This window comes from Drosophila mauritiana, chromosome 3L (assembly GCF_004382145.1).
Source record: "Drosophila mauritiana strain mau12 chromosome 3L, ASM438214v1, whole genome shotgun sequence".
NCBI lineage: Eukaryota > Metazoa > Arthropoda > Insecta > Diptera > Drosophilidae > Drosophila > Drosophila mauritiana.
Genome location: NC_046669.1, coordinates 3,882,911 through 3,902,469, shown reverse-complemented (window position 1 = coordinate 3,902,469; position 19,559 = coordinate 3,882,911). Strand labels below are relative to the sequence as shown.

Here is a 19,559-nt window from a genome sequence, read left to right as displayed (position 1 = left end):
TCAATTGCAACATGTGCAAATTAAAAATGCCCCACATTTGCATATTCCACTGTAGCACGATGACGTTCCCTTTACGAGCAATTACGTGGAATCGAAAACGAAAGCGTTTTATCGCCAGCCAGCAGTCAGACATGCCAACATGGAGCCGAATTCAATTTCACTAAGCCAAATATTAATTTATTTGTGTTTTCATTTCTGGCTACAACCGCCAGGTGACCAATGGATCTGGATGAGGGACTGGACTGCCATGGCCATCCAATCCAATCGGAGTCAGCCAAGGAAAAAACCGAAAACGTTTCGTGTAATTTAGAGTATTGGGTGGGGTTTTATTTTTTGGCTGGATGGTTTGGTGGCTGAGTGGCTTTTCCGGACATCCCGAGTCCGTATTTTTATTTATGTCATAAATTTTAAGCCATTGGGAGCTGTGAACGGGAACGTGACGTCAGCTTATAGTTCGCACTGCGGGGCTTAAATTTTTCGCATTTTAAATGCGTATTAAGCAGAAAGAAAAGTCATTTCGGGTGATTCGACACAAAAACCAGGCACCCAGCTCATCCAATTGCGAATAAATATGGCTTAATACATGCGTGTGATGATGTGCTGCCATTTGACTATGCAATTTGTTTGCTTCGATTAAGTGAAATGTCAAAAAAATATAGCACAGCTCGAAAAACCATCGAAAACGAGTGAAAATTTGGAATTTAACCAAAAAAAAATTAAATGTGTGGATAAACAGGTTATATTTTAACTGAGCTAGTGGTATTCGAGGTTTCTTTATAAAAACGAAAGCTGAAAATCATATTTTATTTATTTATAAATAACATGTAAAAAAATATAGCTGATTTGATCATTATTCGTAACTTTTTATACTTTCCCACACTTTTAAAATAACAGTCAAAATTTGAAGTAAAGTTTTATATACGGTAAATGATTCAAATAGTTTGCTGAGCAAACTGAAGAAGATCCTAAAAAAACATTGCATACTTTTCGGCCAAATCGGGAATGCAGTCATGTTGGGAGCTGCTCCATTCGGATGGGGAAATTAATTTGCCGTGGCTGGAAACAAAGTGTTTTTATTTGTAAATTAGACAACTTGAAGTGAAAGTGACCTTGTTAAGGGCAACATGATGGAGTGGAGGAGCTTGGGCTTGAGCTGCTCCTGCGAGTCCTCCACGCAGGACTAACTTTTTGTTTGGAATTAGTGGAATTGTATCTTGTAAAACACAAACTCAAGTGGGCTAAAGCTGCGAGCCTAGAGCTCTGGATATCCAAGGATATATCCACATGTCACCCAATAATGCGCTGTGATGTGCCAAGCCACTTGTCCGAGTGTCGAGTGGTTGGGGTTCTTGGGTGTTGGGTGTATCAGGGGATATCAGGGCATATCAGGGGGTTCCCAGGATACTTCGGGGTGTTTTAGGGGTCAGCAGGGTGGGTTACGTTGGGGTGACTCCGTGAGGAAGGCTCAATAGGATAGGATGCGGATTCGGAATCGGCATCGGCATCGTTTGCCGAAAAGGGGGCAGTGGTTAGCTTGGCTTAGCTCATATTACGGGTATCTTGGCGCCAGCTTTTTATCGACGATTATTTTTCTTTAACTGTGTGCGCTGTTGTATTTGTTGGCCCGATTTTATTGTTGCTGCCTTTTCGCTCAATATTTGCTTGCTAGCTGCTTCCTCGTCTTTTGGCTTCCATTTCTCCTTTTTTTTTATTCTTCAGCCCGCCACTTTTGCAGCCTTTCTCGTTGATTTTTATTTGTTTCTCTTTCAATTTATTTTGCCATTTCGTTTTCCTTTCTGCTGTCATTGCTGTTGTTGCTACCACTGCCATTTTCATCGCTTTTATTACAAACACACACTCGCACACAAACACACACTCAGGCCGCCTCACTCACACACGCACAGACACATGTGGAGCAGCTCCCCACAATGTGTGTCCTTCACAGTCACAGTCACAGACACACACACAGACGCACACATGCATGCAGTCGCACATTCACACACACATTCGCAGTGCGTGTTTGTCAGTCTAACTGTGTGCTCAGTGCACTGAGAGAAATAATGGGACAGCTAGTGAAGGAATAATTAACCAAGAAACTGTCGCTAAGCCAAATAGAATCATTAAGTGGTGAAAGTAAGTAAGTATAGATATAGTATAGAAATAAAATAATTAAAAGAGTAAATAATCTGGTGATTATTCATAGATATGTAGATAGATATATAGATATATTTATAGATATCAGAGATGCTCTGATTTCCGAATTAATTATCTAGAAATTATTTGTTATTACTCTTGCTCGCATGGTTAGCATGGATTATCCTACGGAAAGCGGCAACTATAATTTCCCGTGTAGCGAGTGAAAACTTCTTTAAGCCCTTTCGACACATGTTTTTCTTGGCATCGAGAGCTTGTGCGCTTGCATACCCTTGACTTTCGATGGCTTTTTCTCAGTGTGTTTGCGAATCTGTTTGTTTGCTGCTAAATGTGCGCTCTGCCCGCCACTCATTTATGTCGTCGATGTGCCACAGCCGCTGTCACCCGTCGCCCTCTGGAAAAACAGCCCCCCTGAGCAGCCTTGCCACGCCCTCCTGCCGCCGCCGCCCGCTGCCCGCCCCCTGGCACGTTCGTTCGTTAACGTTCAGTTTTCCACTTGATGCTATTTATGTTTGCTTCCATTTTTCAAGAAGGATCAAAATTTATATTGGCTAAAAAGTCCCTCGAGAGCTTTTTACCCCACTCCCTGGGTTCCTTGAAGAGGAAGAGGCCCCATCGCCGCCTGCGCCCCTCATCACATCACACACTCTTACAGATGTAGCAAATTGTAACACAATCGTAACTGTTTACCCGGGGGTCAGGGGTCGCCAAAATCATAACCTCATGAACTTTAGCGCCCCTTGCGAGCGCGGTAAGTGGCCACGCCTCCTCCTTCGTCGTCGATTTCAGCCCACATGTCCCTCAACTCGAGCGATTGAATTGAGCTGTGCAATTGTTTTGATTTCTGGCCCAGGGCCCTCATTTTCCCGCTTTTCCTCAGCCATTTTCGCAGACTGCATCCCACACTCCCGTACATTATGACTTCTCGTATTTATCGCCTGTGTGGCAAAAATGTAATAAACAATTCGAGATGCTTTATTGCTCTGCAGCAACTCAATTTATATGGCCTGGCCTTTGAGGTGCTCCCTCTTTTCGCCTACATCCTGGCCAGAAGCCATCCCCACTTTGGCCTGGTTTTGTTGTGCGTCAGTTTCCCTATTAAGCACACACAAATTGATGATGTTAACAATGACGCTACCGAAATCGCCGGCTCCATGACTGGACAGAAAAAGCAGAAAGCTGAAGTTTGTGCCGGCGAACCGGAACAGCGCATGGCCAACTGAAATGGAAACTGGCTGGATATTCCGGAAGCCCACTACTGCAGGAATAGTTTGAGATGTGTGTGTTTCATTGGAGGCGTTCCAGAAATCATTAAATTTAATGGTGAAATAATATACCTCCTTAACAAACTTCAATGAGAATATATAGAACTATACAACACCGTTCTACATCAATTTAAAGTTCGTAGCTACTTGATATTTATATATTTCTATATATCCTAGTGCTTCAAGCTGTCCTAACCGAACTTTTTTCTTGTTTACTTAAAAAATAAACACATTGTAAAATACATTATCATATTAAATGCGGAATAAATTTGGTGGCTAACATTCTTATTTGTGCGCCAGCTCACGGTTGACTAGGCATCATGTGCTTTTTTTATGGCTTTAAGCCTCTTCAATGAAGCTTAAGTAATTGTATTACCAAAAGGTAAACAAAGGTGAATAAATAAATAAATACATTTTGCATTAATATTTTATTTTTATAGGGTGAAAGGTCATAAATACTAGATGGCTGGATATTGAAAAGAGCTTTAGGATTAAAAGGAATTTATCTGAGTCAATAAATAATAATATTTTTGTTTAAATATTATTAACAGTCCACGTGGTGACGAAGCGCACCAGGAGAAAGTGAAAGTGAAGAATTGGCAAGACTTTCGCTTTAATGAAAATATCCTTTAAGCTTCTACAACGTTTTAATCAAAACTATCAACCGGATGGAACAACCGCTTGTTCTAACTGCTTCGCTTTATAGCTGAAATATCAAGGTTTATGCTGTAAATACTGCAGCTGATGTTTACTAAGCATCGTTAAATATAAAACCAAAAGTTTTCACTCCCCTGACGGAGATTTATGACTGTTTCAGCATATTCAGGAACACAGTCAATAGCTCTTCGTGTTTGTGTTGCAGGCCAAAAATGGCTTTAATGTTTTCGCATTTGCTTTGTTGGCTTTGATGGAAGCTAACTGGGATTGGCGATTGGGGATGGGGCCATCCTAGGGGTGGCCCACCCCTTCGCATCGACAAATCAATTGAAAACTGACAGTTGTGACTAAACGGCGCATATTTCCTTGACATCTGTGTGGGAGTCTGTGTCTGTCCCCCAATCCGTATCCCGAATCTATATATATTGGGTATTTCGGCATTGAGTGTGTGCTTGGCTGTGTCATGCATATTTCTGTATTGGATTTCAGTCCATTACGCGTCGCTCGAGTTTCGGGAATTGGATATCGGCTTTTATATATATACAGTGTAGTATAACGCTGGCCCTGTTGCCGATTCGATTGGGTTCTGTTTTTGGTATGTGGTATCTGGTATCTGGTTCTGTGCCGTTCCGTTTCTGTTTCTGGCTCGGTTTTTGTTCCTGCTCTCTGGGTTCCGTTTGTGCATTAACGAAACTCACGCACGCCAGCCTAGCCAACAAAATGTCAGGGGCTTGATTTATCCTGGCCAACTCCAGCACTGCGTGTTTGGCCACAATCAATCGATTGCCGCCATCGCCATCTCCAGCGCCATATAGCCATAGCCCATCAACTTGGCCCATCACCGCCTGGCTGTTTGTAACTGTCGCTCAGGGCGTGCCTACACTCGAAGACCAAAGTCTTCTAAAGATAAACGCACTAAAAACAACAGGCTGTCATAAAAGTGACTTTGAGTGCCATAGTTTGGTCAAAAATAGTCACACAGCCAAAGTTTCATCGTTTTGTGCATCAATTTAGCACAGCTAACAATTCCTATCAATTTCCAGCTCATTTCCAAAAAAAAAATTTTTTGCCAATTTTTGCATTTTTGATAAGGGGTTACATCATCCATTTTTGCAAAAAATGGTCAAAATTTTACATTTGGAAGCTGGAATGCCATTCGATGGGAAATTTTAATACGAGTGCAATGATATATGACATTCCATATTTGGGCAACTGGTTTTCATGTTTTGGCCAATTTTTCGCTAGAAAGATGTTATAAAAATTGGTGGCATATTCCTATCCGCATTATCGCCTTACAACTTTTCTACATATTTGCTTGCCCCACAAAGTTTTCTTTTAATACTAAAAATCTAGATAATGTTTTTCCGAGTGTTAAATCGGAACAGGATGGGGCCCAGTGACTAACTGACTGACAGGACAGGAACAGGATGGAACCTTACCCAGAAAGCGGCAACAGCTGAGCAGAGCCTCTACTCACGGGGCGATAATTAAAATCCGCTACGCGCCCCATAATTAGTTGCACTGGTTGAAGAACGCTAAACGTTGAATGCCACACCGCGGCGTTACCAGTCCACTCCATTATACGTGGAGCTGCCCCGCGGCGAGCACTTCCAATTCCAATTCCGATTCCGAGTGCCGATGCCATGTGCTATCTCCATCTCTGTCCATTTTTATGGACATGTGCGTAAGCGATCCGTGCGAAAAATGGGCGCTTCGCAGCAATTACCACCGCGGGAGAAGTCAGAGCCGACCAGGCCAAATAGATTCGCAGGCCGATAAGACCGCTTTTCCGCTTTCCACTTCCCACTCTACAATTTCCATTCTGTTAAGTTCCGAGCGTGCACGCCTACGCACCTTTTGCTGTCATGCAAATCAGTTGGCGGCGGTTGGCCTCCAAGTGAGGCCCCACCCCAATCCGATCCACACCCTCACATATGCGTAACGCCCGTTGAATTACAAAAACTTTTACTGGCGAAGCAACATTTCTGATAGTGATGAGTGAAATTTAGTTTAAGGAGCATGGAATAATATGGAATCTAACATAAAATTATTTTATAGTATTATTTCTGATATAGTGTAAAATCTTTTAGGCCCCAGACTAGCAGTACACAAGCTTGCTTTAAAAGTGGCGCCCAACGTGGGGCATTAGTATGCGTCTCTTAAGAGTGGAGTTAAATCTGCCCTTTTTCCATGACTTAGTAATCTGTAATACTCAAAAGTTACTCACGTTAGAGACTTATCCATTATTCTACCCGAGTCGTAGTTCTTGCTTTGTACGTATTAGCGTCAACTCTTGGTGCTGCATTCGAGCCAGGTCAGGTGGTTGGCCGGAACCGTCTGAGTTTATCATTGCGTTGCGAAATGCGAATCGGAACATCCGCTTTTAAATGCCTGGCATTTGCAGGGCTCTACACCCCCGGTAGTCCCCTCACTTCGACCAAGCTCATATCTCTCTAATGGGGTTAGACCTGCAATTGTGTCCAGTGTTCGGCGCTAAATTGAAATTGACCAGGGCTGTGAAAAAAGGAATTGGCGGAGTGAACGCCCACGCCTTGGCTTATGTAACGCGCGGCTTATGTAATTTCAGCGTCACTTTGGAGATTTATAAATTTTCGTTGGTTTTTCTTTTTCATTTCATTTCGCTTCGTTCTTGTTTTTATTTTGTTTTTTTTGTTTTTTTTTTGGTTTTTTGCCCCGTTTGCTTGTTGTTTTGTATCTCATTCCCAGTGAGAAAAGTCGCATTAAGCCAGCTGGACGACGTTTCATTACCAAAAGAGGGAAAATTGGGTGGGGAAAAGCCCGAATGGAGCTGGGAAGTATGCAATGTAAATAAATGGATAGGAAGAAATCAACGTTAAAATAAATGACACTAAAACTGGAGACACACTCACTTTGTTTTTGTTCTCCATTCCGCTCATTTAGCCCGAGTTCTTGTTTCAGTAGCTCTGTTGCTGTTGTTTTTTGTTTCGTCCCGCTCTTCAATTGGCTATTAAGCAAATTGATTCAGTTAAATTTATCTTAATGCAATCTTCAGGCTCTCCCCCGCCGCCATTGAGATAGTGCATAATTTGAAGGGCATAGTAAACAAGCCGACAATTCACGCGCAACAACGGCCGAGAATATCTGGCACACTTGTGGATACACAGATACATCTCGTGGGTCCGACACATGACGGCGACAAACACAAAAACGAAAACCGAAATAATGGCAGAGCGGAGCCATGTATCCAGCCTGGTTTGGAAATATCCAGGGCCAGAACCAGACCCCAAATTCTGGATGGGGGCAGCGAAAGGACGAGCGACCATAAACCGCTCGAAGCGTGAAGAACAAGGGTGAATGCGGAAAGTTACAGAAAAAAAGCATTAGAAAATATATATCTGGCTTGGCTTAAAAAGCGCGCTGTTGATTGTTTTGCTGGATAACGGCCACGACGATTCCATTGCCCATATACCCCTCGCTCCCATCCCAACCCATGCCATCCCTTTTTTTTCCGTCCACCGAACTGTTGCGGGGCTATTTTGATTCCGTTGTCGCCATCCGCTATCCGCCATCCGCCTATGATGGAATCGCCCCGAAGGGCTGCTCTGTCCTCTGTCTTCCCCCGGAGTAGCAGAACCCATGCCATCCCATCCCATTCCATACCATACCATCACATCCACCCCGCAAGCCTCAGCCCTCCGGAAAACTATCTCTCCTCGAACAGCGTATGTGTGCTACTGGGCAATCTCTAAGCCGTATAAATATGCCATCGTCTGAGGACAATCTACTAAAACCATCGGATTCGACTCGGCTCGCGTGGCGCGGCCCAGCCCAAAAACAAAATGGAACACAGGAAAAAAATGGAAAATGATTAAATTAGAGTCCAACTTATCTGACTTTGACTTTCCCAAGCCGCATTTTGTGTTGGACAACCTAAATTGGGCTTGATTAGCCTGGAGTGGCTCAGAGTGGCGTTATTTGGTCTGAAAAAGCCCTAGTTTAATAAGGTTATTCCTTAAAGATACAAATCACCTTATAGGAAGTTCGATGGTTAAGATTACTTGATAGCTAGTTGATAAGCTATTTATATAGGAAGTGATAGGCCATCTAAAATTACAACAAAATTAAATATATCTTTAAATCGTATTTCGAACTAGGAATAAAGCAGTAACTTATTTCAGACCTGCTAAAATTTCTCCCAGTGCAGAAACAGAATCAGCCTCGCCTTCGAGCCATTGATCGGCCTATAAACAGAGTTTTTCTCTTGCCTTGTTATTGCCCCATAGGCAAATCATATAAATTATGCTCAATTTTTTCCTTTTGGCTTTTAATAAGCATAAAAACTTATGATATGTGAAAATATGCGCAACAAACAACAACATTTTCGTGGGGGGGCAGGGGGTCAGAATTGGGAGCTTATATGGTCCAGGGGGCTGTTTATGCTTCAAAATTGTTTACTTTCTTGTTTTTGGCTCACAGTTACGCGCAGTTATGGCAGCCACAGTTGGGCCAGGAATTTATTTAGCTGACAACACAGCAATACAGCCGGAAGGGGTTTTGGCTTAGGATCTCGGGTGTATCCAACGCCAAACGTGTCACATTTCCCCTGGGGAATCGCTGGCATGTACTTAAAGTTGAATTTAACTTTGATTTGAGGAGGTCCTTCAAGGATGTAGGGCACACTTCACGGGGACTTGAATCTCAGCGTTAAAGTGGGATACATTTTAATGCATTCGATGGCGCACAGAAGAACGTGAATATTGATGAAAGCAAATAATTGGGAAAATTACTCATACGCCCTGTGGTTCGGAAAATTCTTGAACGATGAACATTCCCCATAATTGATTGTCGTTAGATTTTAATGAAATTAGCACCTCCTGTTGCCAGTCCTGTCCATTTGTGAAACCTTTGTCTAATACTCAATACAAAATCAGCGACCAATAATTTGCAACATTCCACTTCCGGTGAAAACATGACAGCTGAAGAGAAGAGTGTAACTGCAATTACTTTTCCGTCGAAAATACTTAGTTTCCGTTCCGATGATTCGCACAAGTGAGGCTGCATTGAATTGAATTCCCAGAGTCTGCCGCTGACAGAGGTCCTTTCTCCGCAGGATCCCCAGAGATTTTCGCCCAAATTGAACAAAAAAATTCCCACAAATTGAAATCAAACGCGTTGGCTGTAGCTTTTTTTTGTCAGATTTTTATTTTTTTATTCACTATGTTTGTTTTCTCATTTACTACGCAAGTTGTTTTGCATCGTCGCACTTTTCTCCATCTCGTTTTTTTCCATTTCGGTTTTCTTTTTCATGTATAAATTTGTCATGTGTTATGAAAATATAATATACTTATGTACGTTTATGTTAGATGTTTTACAGAATGCTTGGCTCCTTTTTTCCCGTTAGTAACTATGCATTGATTAGCCATTGTGGTGTACGTGTGTGTGTATGTGGCTGTGTGCTTCCTTGGATTGGATTATACAAATCAATTAATTAAGTACAAAATATATAGTATACTCGTTTAATGCGTATATAAGTTTTATATATTTATTGATGCACTCTAGTCGAAACCACGCAATCAAACTGAAGACATTCATAAATTCTTTATCGATTTCTCTTCATATTTTGTCGGTTCTGCCTTATTGGCTGCACAATTTTCAACAACTTAGCATAAAAACTACTGAAAAACATGAAACGATTTGAGTCATAATTGAAATTGACCATTTGGTTAAATTGACTTTCGAGGGCGGATCCTGGAATCTATGACTCCAATCAGGCTTGGCAGGACATTCCTGTCAGACTTCCTTCCATTATCCTTGATTGACAGCATGTGCCAGGACCTTTATGTTTGCTTGTGTGTGTTTCGCTGCCACTTATGTACATGAATGTCATATACATAATGCACGTAATTAATAATATAGAATGTTTTGCATATATCGCATAATAAACGCATTCTTGTCCTTGTGTGTGTATATATTTATAGTTGCATATATCGCTTCGTATATATATTTTCGATTAGCTTGTCTCGATGCAATTAAATACATAATTAATGCGTGTGTGTGTGTACGTGTCGTGTGTGTAGATGTTTGTTGTATTTCTAGGTACAGAATTCTTTACTTTTATTTTTGCTGGCTCACTAAGGTGCTGTGTTGTTCTCTAATCGTAAGCTTAAATTTATGTTCGCTTCATTAATAATATTTTTGCAACTCTACTTTTCTACAATGCTACAGTTTTGTCTGTGTGTTCGTGTCGTGTTTGTATGTGTGAGTGCTCTAAATACAAGTTAAAATGACGTTTTTAATCTCTACGCAGTAACTGTTTTCGTTTTTCTTTCGTTTTTCAACTATCGTGTGTGGGGGCGTGTATGTATGTATAATCGACCAAAATAGGTTTGTATATCTATCGCAACAATATGCACCTATGCAAAAACATAAGATGAGTTCTCATTAGTTTCCTTGGTTTTCTGGTTTTTTCGTTGTATAAAGTACATCAATTGGTCTCGTCAAGCAGCACAAAAGTTGCGATAACAATATGCAAAAAACAACTCTACCTGTTAATATATCTGTATATCGATAACTAATAATCGTTATAATCGTTTAATCAATTCATCGTTTGCCAGCTAATCCAAAAATCCCTACGGCTCGTTAGTTATAAGTTATTGCTTATTTTTTTGTTTGCGCCTCTGCAGAGTTCTCTTCGCTTTTTTACCATTTTTTTGCTTTTCCGTGTAAACTAAATTGTTTATATTCTTTATTCTGCTATATATATAGTGTATAGTGCCATAAATGTTTGGGGTTTCGCCTTACTTATCGCAATAATATAACGAATTCCAAATATTTACTCATAGATACATGCGATTTAATACTTTTTAGTTACCTTAATGCTCTATTGCTTTCCATTTGCTTTTTTGTTGCTTTCGTTAATTGCTTTTGCCTCGATTCTCTATGATTATACCATATACAATACAATAGCTGTAAATAAGTATAGCTTTCCTCCGTTATAATTATAATATATATTCAAAGTGTTAAGTCTTTCATTTTTTGTTCTCGCTTGCTTATTCTTTGTCAGCTATATATAATTCTCATGACTTTATTAGTTATGTTCAATTCTTGAATTATTAGTGTTAACGTGCCAAGTCTTTTATATTTTTGCTCAATTATTTATACACGTGTGGGGGTGGTGAGTTGTGAGTGTTGTTTGGGCTTTTATGCTTCTGATTTGGTAAATAAATAAATCACGCTCAATGCCAACTATGCAAATGAAATTTTGTCGAATTAAATGCGTGCAAGGACACCCCCTTTCGCGTTTTTCCCCGTTTTGCAATTTTCGCGATGGTGGTGTGCCAGTACCTCCCCCTTTTTTTTATTCGCCTGCTTTTTTATTACATTTCCTTTTGTTGGCGTTCGCCTAACGAGCGCTCGTTAAACTGCATTGACACAAAAAGGACAACGCAACATAACACAACGCAGCGCAGGACAACATTGTGTTGCCATGGGTGTTCAGTTGTTCGGTTGTTCCGTTGCACGGTTGTTCTGTTTTGGGGGTGGTGTCAGCAACAGATAATGGAAACAATGGATCATGAACCTAATGCTACAAATACTGAATTCAACAATTGCATTTCGCGTTGCGCTGGTTCCGTTTATGCGTCTGTGTCTGTACAGGATAAGTGTATGCAAGTGTATGTAAGTGTGTGTATGTGTGTGGGTCCTACGCTACTAATGTATCAACTTTAACAATTTCCTTGGGTTTAACAATACATCATGATGATTTGGGTTCTGTTTTGCGTATGTGCGTGATTGGAGCAACTGAAATGTTTTAATTTTGGACTAAAGCTTTCCAAATATATAATTGCCGTGGCTATAATTAGGAAGTAGTTTTATATATGCCAAGAGACTTTCGTTTTACAATTTTTCAAGTATTCATCCCTTAATATAGTATCCTTGCTCCTCTTTCTTCATATATCTTTACCACTACGTTTTATTGCTTTTCGATACACGTTATTTCTATTAAAAAGTTCCTGGAGCTCAATTTGATTTCTCGTTTGCTCTCTTCCTTTGAGCAAAATTAATGAATAGTTCTGAAAATTGTTAGTGTGTTTTTGGACTATCACAATATTCGAATTGCTTTGGGTTCATCGTTTCATATTCATCAAAAGTTAATCAGCAACAGAAGCCAGTTAAAATGATAAAAAGTCCGAATTGGTTTATAAATAAAAAACATTGTTTCGCTCGTAAAATGTGTGGTTATTTAATATGTATTGTATATTTGTAACTTTATAATTGCTTCTCTCGTTTTTCGTTTTGTTTTTTTTTGTTTTTACAAGTGTGCTTTGATTGCTAATTGTAAGTAGTTCCAACCTTACAGTATTCTTTAAGACTAATAAATCGATTAACTCGTTAGTTAAGTTAAGTTATTGCTTTACTTTCCTTCGCCTTCTATACAATTGTTATACAAAATTTTTAAAATTTAATATTATTGCCGGGCTTCAATTTAATTCAATTCAATTCAACATTCTTATAATGCAAATTTCATAAATATTCATTACATTTCTCGCGTCGATAAATCATAAACGATACGTAAATTATAGTTGACTATATGCTAGATAACGCTATATATTATATATAATTAATTGTAGTTGTAATTGAAATAATTGTAATTTGTCTTGCGGTTTGCAGGGGTTCTTATGTTTGCTTTTATTTTTGAGTATTTGCTTTGGTACTTTAGCCGATTTAGTCGATGCCGATTGCGATCTCGTCTCGATTATTCGATTAATATTATTCCTTAAAAGTGTTGCCATCTCTCTCTTCCGACGCTCCCTCCTCCGAACAACAGTATAAAAATAATTTCGTGATTATACTTACTAGTTTAACTTACGAGTACATGTCTGAAGACTAACCCTAGCTGTGTATAATATATGCTTTGTAAATATTACGCAACTACATACGTATTCTAGATGTATATATCTTCTATATATATTCCCAGATACCCGCTTAGAAATACCAACAACTTTGGTTTGGGTCATCTAAACTTGGCTACGACTAGCGCTACAAAATGTTCGTTGCACTTCTTTCCCCCACTTCCTCTTTGAGATCGGTTGCTGAAGCTGATTTCAGTTGATGATTACAATGCTGATGTATGATGTACATGCTATATCCTAATATATACAGGCTGTGCAGCGATTGAGTGTTTGTGTGAGCTTGTGTGAGTAAGATGAAGTAGGATGAATGCGTAAACGATTCAATGAATGAATGAATAAATGAATATGAGTTACAGTTACATAATATAGGGCTAAGTAATATCGTACTACGTCGATTAAGTGTCGAAAAAGTGCAAAAGTATTATTCACGCATGGACGAAGTGTACTGTTAAATGCTTGAGACTAGATCACACTCGATATATTCTGTTCTGTTCTGCGATTGAGGGGTTCTCTCTATGCGATCGAATACTGGGGCTGCTGTACTGCTGGTTCCCCGGATTTCTTTGGTCTTATTCGCTGGTTTTACTCCTAATTGGGCCTCGAACGGAATGCAATGCTTGTTGATTCTAAAAACTGGGTATGTGGTATAGCTTTGGTATGAAATAAGTGATTTTGCTGTTAGACAGCGACTAGATGTTCACTTCTAAGGACTAACATAAATAAGGGTAGGCTACTTCACTGGTGAGTAGTGCTAATTGACTGCGGATTAAACGGCGCCCAACGAAAGAAAAGGGGTTTCGAACCGCCCTCTACGACTTCTGCAATGCTCTTCTAGCCTTTAATGATTTCGGAGTGAACTTATTGGGGGGACTGACCTATATATAAACGTGATCGTGATGCTTTCTACAAGGGTTAATATGAGGCTTACACAACCAGTTCTCGGGGAGTTTGAGTTGGTCCTTGTTGTTTTCGGTTTGTTAACATTCGCTATGGAACCGCTCCCACTTGAACCGGTCCGCAAAACCCGACTAAATATTGCTTTGCGTTTCGTTTTTGTTGCTTGCTTTTGATTAATTTGTATCGTTGTCATTATATCGAATCTAAAAATTGTTGAGTGCTTAAATGTCGCGTTCGTGTGACTTAGTTTAAAATTGCTTAGTGGCTAGCACTCGTAATTACTGCTTATAGATAGGCTGCCCTTAAGTCCTAATTCGTTGTTTGAGAAACATTGCATTTGCTTTTGTATTCGTTGCATTAATTTTAATCACTTCGTCGTCGTCGTCAACGTTGTCGATTAAAGAGATAGAGATAGAGAGTAGAGAGATATTGTTCGAGTAAGAGTTAGGGTTAGCTAGAGGAGTGTTCTTCGAGAGTTAGTTGGAGAGAGTGGGTAGATTAAAACGTTCGTTTGGTTTCGCTACGGGTTATAGTACACTCTATATATGCATTTAAATATAGTACTCTTATGTGTGTGTTTTTGTTTTCGATTCGTATTCGTATTCGACTTGGTAAGTAGTTAGATAGATAAGATAGCTGCTAGAATTGCTTAGATTTCTTCAGGTTCTCGGAATGCATGTGGCGTAGCACCTCATACACAAGGCTCTCTGTGTGTGTTGGGGTGTATTGTGTTCTTTTTTTGTTTTGTGGAATGCTTTGGTTTTTAGGAATGTTCAACTCACTTATGCTTAAAAGAAGAACCATTTTGAGTTGGTTATTATGGGGGTGTTTCCAAAATCTGGCCATGAATTTGGATGTTTCCTTTGCATACGTTTAGAGGCACCTTTTAAAAAATGAGTTCGCAAACCAACTAACAGATTTTGAAAACACACCCATTGAGTATTTTGTTGCTTGGCTGCCTAATGCGAATTTCTACAGTCTCTGTGTTACTCTACTACACTTTGCTCTTGGACGTATTGTGATGTATGTATCTTCTATAAAAACGGCTATCGGTTAACCTAGTTGTAAATGGTAACGGTAACTTTAACTTTAACGGTAAATTAACTAACCAGCTATGCAGTTACAGCACATCCATCCTCTTTTGCTTATCGGTAGTGCAACAGAGATTTCTAAGTCTGGTCCCCCGAGCCGGATTGCGACTTGGCTTCGAGTCCTTAGAGATTTCTGTGGCGCGCCCAACGTATTCTATGCTTACATGGCATAAGTGGCTCCTCCACTGCCCTCGAGTTTGACGCGCTCAAGGAACTCGTGTGGCGGCGACGAGGCCATACTGGCCCCACTCTCGCTGTTGCTGTCGTGCATCGACAGCGACATGGACATCATCAGCTCCTCCTCGTCCTTCAGGCAAGCCGATTCCAAATGCTTGTTGAGGTATGACTTCAGGGCGAAGGTCTTGTGGCACCGCTTGCACTCGAAGTTCTTGTCCACCGAATGGGTCTGCATGTGTGCTCGAAGATTGGAACGATCGGCGAAGGCCTTGCCGCAGTGCGCACATCCATAGGGTTTCTCGCCCGTGTGCGATCTCAGGTGACCCTGGAGCAGCCAGGGCCTCGAGAACAGCTTGCCACAGACGCCGCAACTGTGGGATAGCTTGTGCGTGAGCAAGTGCATCGCCAGGGCGGGCATGGAAACGTAGGCCTTGCCACAGGTGTGGCACTTCTTGGCGGACTGCGAGTCCAGCGAGCGATGGGTTTGCTTGTGGCGCGACAGGTTCGAGGAGGTGGCATACTGCTTGCCACACTCGGAGCAGGTGTACTTGGTCTTCTGCTGGTCAGGAGTGGGCACTCCGCTGGCGGCAGCTGCGGGATCCGCCACATGTTTGCGCTTCGAGCGGCCATCGCTGACGAAGAAGGCCTCGTAGGTGTAGGCCACCGTTTTGGCCGAGGCTCCGGAGGCGCCACCGTGCTCCCCATCCTGTAGGCAGCCATCCCCATCCTGGTTCGTGTTGGTGGTGTTGCTGTTCTCGTTCTGCACCTGGCTGCTGCTGCTGCTCGAGTTGCTGCTGGGACTGCTGGGCATGTGGTTGCTGCTGGCACTCGAGGCATTGCTGGCGGGGCGTTGCTCATTTACCACACTGGCCGCTGCAGCCAGTTCGGCAATCGATGACGTGCTGCGCAGATGCGCATGCGCCTCGAGAGTTGGCAAGTGGGTGTGGTGTGCCTGCTGTTGCTGCTGCAGTGGCAAGTAGTGATGTTGCTGCGGGGCAAGGTGATGCTGCTGGGAGTGGTGATGCTGGTTCTGCTGTTGCTGTTGCTGCTGCTGCAGCTGGTGAGGCTGCGTGGGCGGATGGAAGGCTGTGCTCGCACTCAGATCCAGGATAGCATGTGCCGCATGCAGGTCCTCCTCCGCCGGTACCCTTCTTCGATAGCCGTGCGCCGGCTTGTCGTCCAGGGAGTACGGCCTGTAGATGTCCTTCTTCTTCGGCGGCAGCGACAGTGTGGCTCCCGTACTGCTGAAGCACTTCCTTTCACTGGAGGTCTGTCCACTTGAGAGCGGACTGTACCGATCGCCGGCGCCGCTGGGCGAACAAGAGGGTGATGACGTGGTGGACGAGGGCGGCGTTTGGTAGGCGGCCAGGTGCTGATCTCCACTTCCGTTTCCGGATGTCCTGGCTGCCACCAGAGCTGTGGCCGCGGCACGGATCACGGTTATCTCGCTCTCCATGCGGGGCAGGTACGCGGTGTAGTGCAGCGGCGACAGTTCGCGGGTGTAGCCTGTAAAAAGCAGAAAAGAGGAAATCATGGGTTATGTTTTACTCAGCAGAATTTATGATGTTCCCTGAAGTATGCTACACTTTTCTTTTGAAATAAGAGTTCCAGTCATTGTTTTGTGTTGTTTTTGTGTCGGAAAATATACTTAATATAGTCGGATGTAGAGTATATGATTCGCTTAAACTTTCTAGACATGTACTTATAATTTCTTTGTAATTATAATTCTTCCGTTTCCTTTCTTTACAAGCTGCCAAAACATTTACCCTCTGGCATTCTTAAGATATTTCCTTCAGCCAACTTTAAACAATAGCTTTCATTTAAATCTGAAGGACTGCCACATGGTTTCACTTTATGTTTCCTGTGCGTATAATTTCTTTTAGCCAAGGGCAAACTTTAAAAGGTCAACATAAATATCAAAGACCACGCCTGGAGTTGTGCTAAGATAACTATTTTGTATGTGCTGGAAAATATTATGTTTGCTCAAAGGATTTCCTCCGAAAAATGAGAACTTTGGCGAAGCAGAAAAGTACACAAAAGTGCAACAGCTCACAGCTAAAAAATGGGTTAGTGCAGTTACTTTAAATCGGTTTTGTAGTTAGTTATTTTTAGCTTTTAAAGCCTAAACCTATAGAAAGGATGTCTATTGTGAGTGGTTTTTAGGTCCGCCTTGCTTCTAATTTCCACTGAATAATTAATTTCGCAATTGTACGTGGAAAACAGTGACAGACAGGCACATATTCAACAAAAAGGACGAAGGCAAACGGTTTAATTTTGGCCTGTGCCATTGTTTTCACGCCAAAGGGAATGGAAACCGAGCTGGAAGTTGGCAGTAGGAAGTCGGCGAGGGTCTGCGTTCTGCGTTTTGGGGCCCGCTGGCCGGAATCGCAAACAATATTGAGTGACAACAAAGACAATTAAATTGATTCGGAATTGTTTCGCAATCGCACAATGGCCACATCAATGACAGCGATTACGTGCGCCCCATCTCGATTTCCACCACCCCCGCCCCATTTCGATTTCCCGACTTTCCCGAGGGCGAACTTACCGTTGTAAACATTGCCGGCCACTCGCGTCGCCGCCTCCGGCGAATGGGGTGGCGGACTTGGAGCCGTGGTGCCCGCCGTGGGTGAACTGGGTCCCCAGCACTTGGACGTCGTCGTCGCCGATGCCTCCAGGTTGCTGCTGTTGCTGCTGTGCGATGTTGCTGCTTCGGATGATGTTGCTGCTGCTGCTGCTGCAGCATCTGCTGTTGTGCGTTGCTTCTCCAACTTGATCAGGAATTTATCGCCCACCACATCGATCTCCTCGTCGTCGTCCAGGGTGGAGCGTCTGGACTTCAGATGCAGCTCCTCCAGTTCGCGAGGCGAGTTGGGGGCACTCTGCTGCTGCTGCTGTTGCTGGTTGCTAGTATCCTCCGTCCGATCCAGCCAGGGATAGGCCTTCCACTTCTTGGCTATCAGGCAGCGCGGCATTTTCTGGGTTTTTTCTTTGTAGATTAGAGGTCTTGGAGTTGGAGTAGGAAGTTTTGGCTAGGAGCTTGATCAGGATCCAGTTAGTAGATCTTAGAGGGCTAAGTGCTGAAGCTAGTGTCGAGTTTCGAGCGAGCAAAGACCGTCTCAGGGGGTATTATTTGTGGCAAAAGCGGAAAGGAAACGTTGCTGTTGTTATCTCGCATGTGAAAATATATATATTCATATATATATATATTGTATATAGATTTGGCTCGCCGAAAGATCTCTTAAAGTTTTAGTCGTACAGCTTGTTGAATTTCAGGCCTGGCATTTCTGCCGTGTTTCGTGTGTCTGTGTGTGTGTGGAGTGGTGTGGTCTGGTGCGTTTCGGTTAAATATTCTTAGTAATTTGCATTTTATTGTAAATTGGTTTGGTTTTTAGTTAGGATTCCTCGGGTTTCACAGCCACTTCACACATTTCGGCGCTTGATTCGTTGTCAGACCCGTATCCGTCATTTGGGCTGGAGTTTCGAGTCGCTCTCTCTGCTCTGCTCTGCTTTGCTTTGCTCTGCTTTTCTTTTCTTGTATTTTTTTGGGCCGGAGTTTTTGCGTTTTTGGCCAGGGCCACCGATTTTTGGTCAGTTCCCCCCGTTCAATCCCCTCGCTCCACGAAACACACACGGACACGTTCGCGTTCAGTTGGCTGGCTGCGTGTGGCTTATCGATTTTTACATTTACATTTGCGTGTACGTTCACGTTTGTTTTCAACACGGAATTGAACTCAAAACATAACGGGGGGACGATTTTTGAACGAATCTTTGGGGTATCCTTTCAACTCGTTGCGGGCTGGCAATTTTCTCCTCGGGTTTTGGAAAACAAAACTTTGTCAATGGCCGTCGAGACGAAAATAAATGTTTTGGTTTGCAGTTTCAGTTTAAAAACGGAAAGTTGACAGATTGGTAGTGGTAGAGTTGTAGTTTGTTGTTTTTTGAGAAAGTTAAGTTAAGGTTGACGCGAGTTGAGAATAGTTGAGTTGTTATTATTGTTGTTGTTGTTGGTAGTGAAAAAATTGATTTAGGAGAAAATATAATATTATATAAGATAGAGAAGAAATGCGAACGAACCGAACGTAAGCAACTCTTGAATGCTTATGAGAGTCTTGCGGCCCGAGAGCCCGCTTATAAGGGTGGTCCACCCCCAGCATAACGACAGCCAGCCGAAGTGCGTCGCCTTGCAGCCGAAGCGAGCCGAAGGGAGGAGCGAGAGCACTGGAGCGCCAGAGAGCGGAACGCCGAGAGCGGCACAGCCCCTAAGTTCCAACCCCCAGAAAGGAAGCGCATAGCTGTTGCTATTGCTGTTGCTCGTCCTGTGGGCTGGTACACACGATGGAATATTTCAAGAACCCTAAATCACTGAAATTACATAAGGTAATGTCGGCCAAAAGAATAAAACCGACCTAAGTGCTGGCTTT

General features: G+C 42.4%; 1 protein-coding gene across 1 annotated transcript; it reads right to left on the bottom strand.

Annotated features, from left to right (window-relative positions):
- Positions 1-9,908: 9,908 nt before the first annotated feature.
- On the bottom strand, positions 9,909-19,238 carry LOC117139908 (protein odd-skipped). Its single transcript, XM_033302589.1, has 2 exons — positions 17,684-19,238; positions 9,909-16,641 (listed from the first exon to the last, which is right to left on the bottom strand). Exons 1-2 carry the CDS (start codon positions 18,108-18,110, stop codon positions 15,119-15,121), a joined length of 1,950 nt encoding a protein of 649 aa, XP_033158480.1. The 5' UTR covers positions 18,111-19,238; the 3' UTR covers positions 9,909-15,118.
- Between the last annotated feature and the right edge of the window lie 321 nt (positions 19,239-19,559).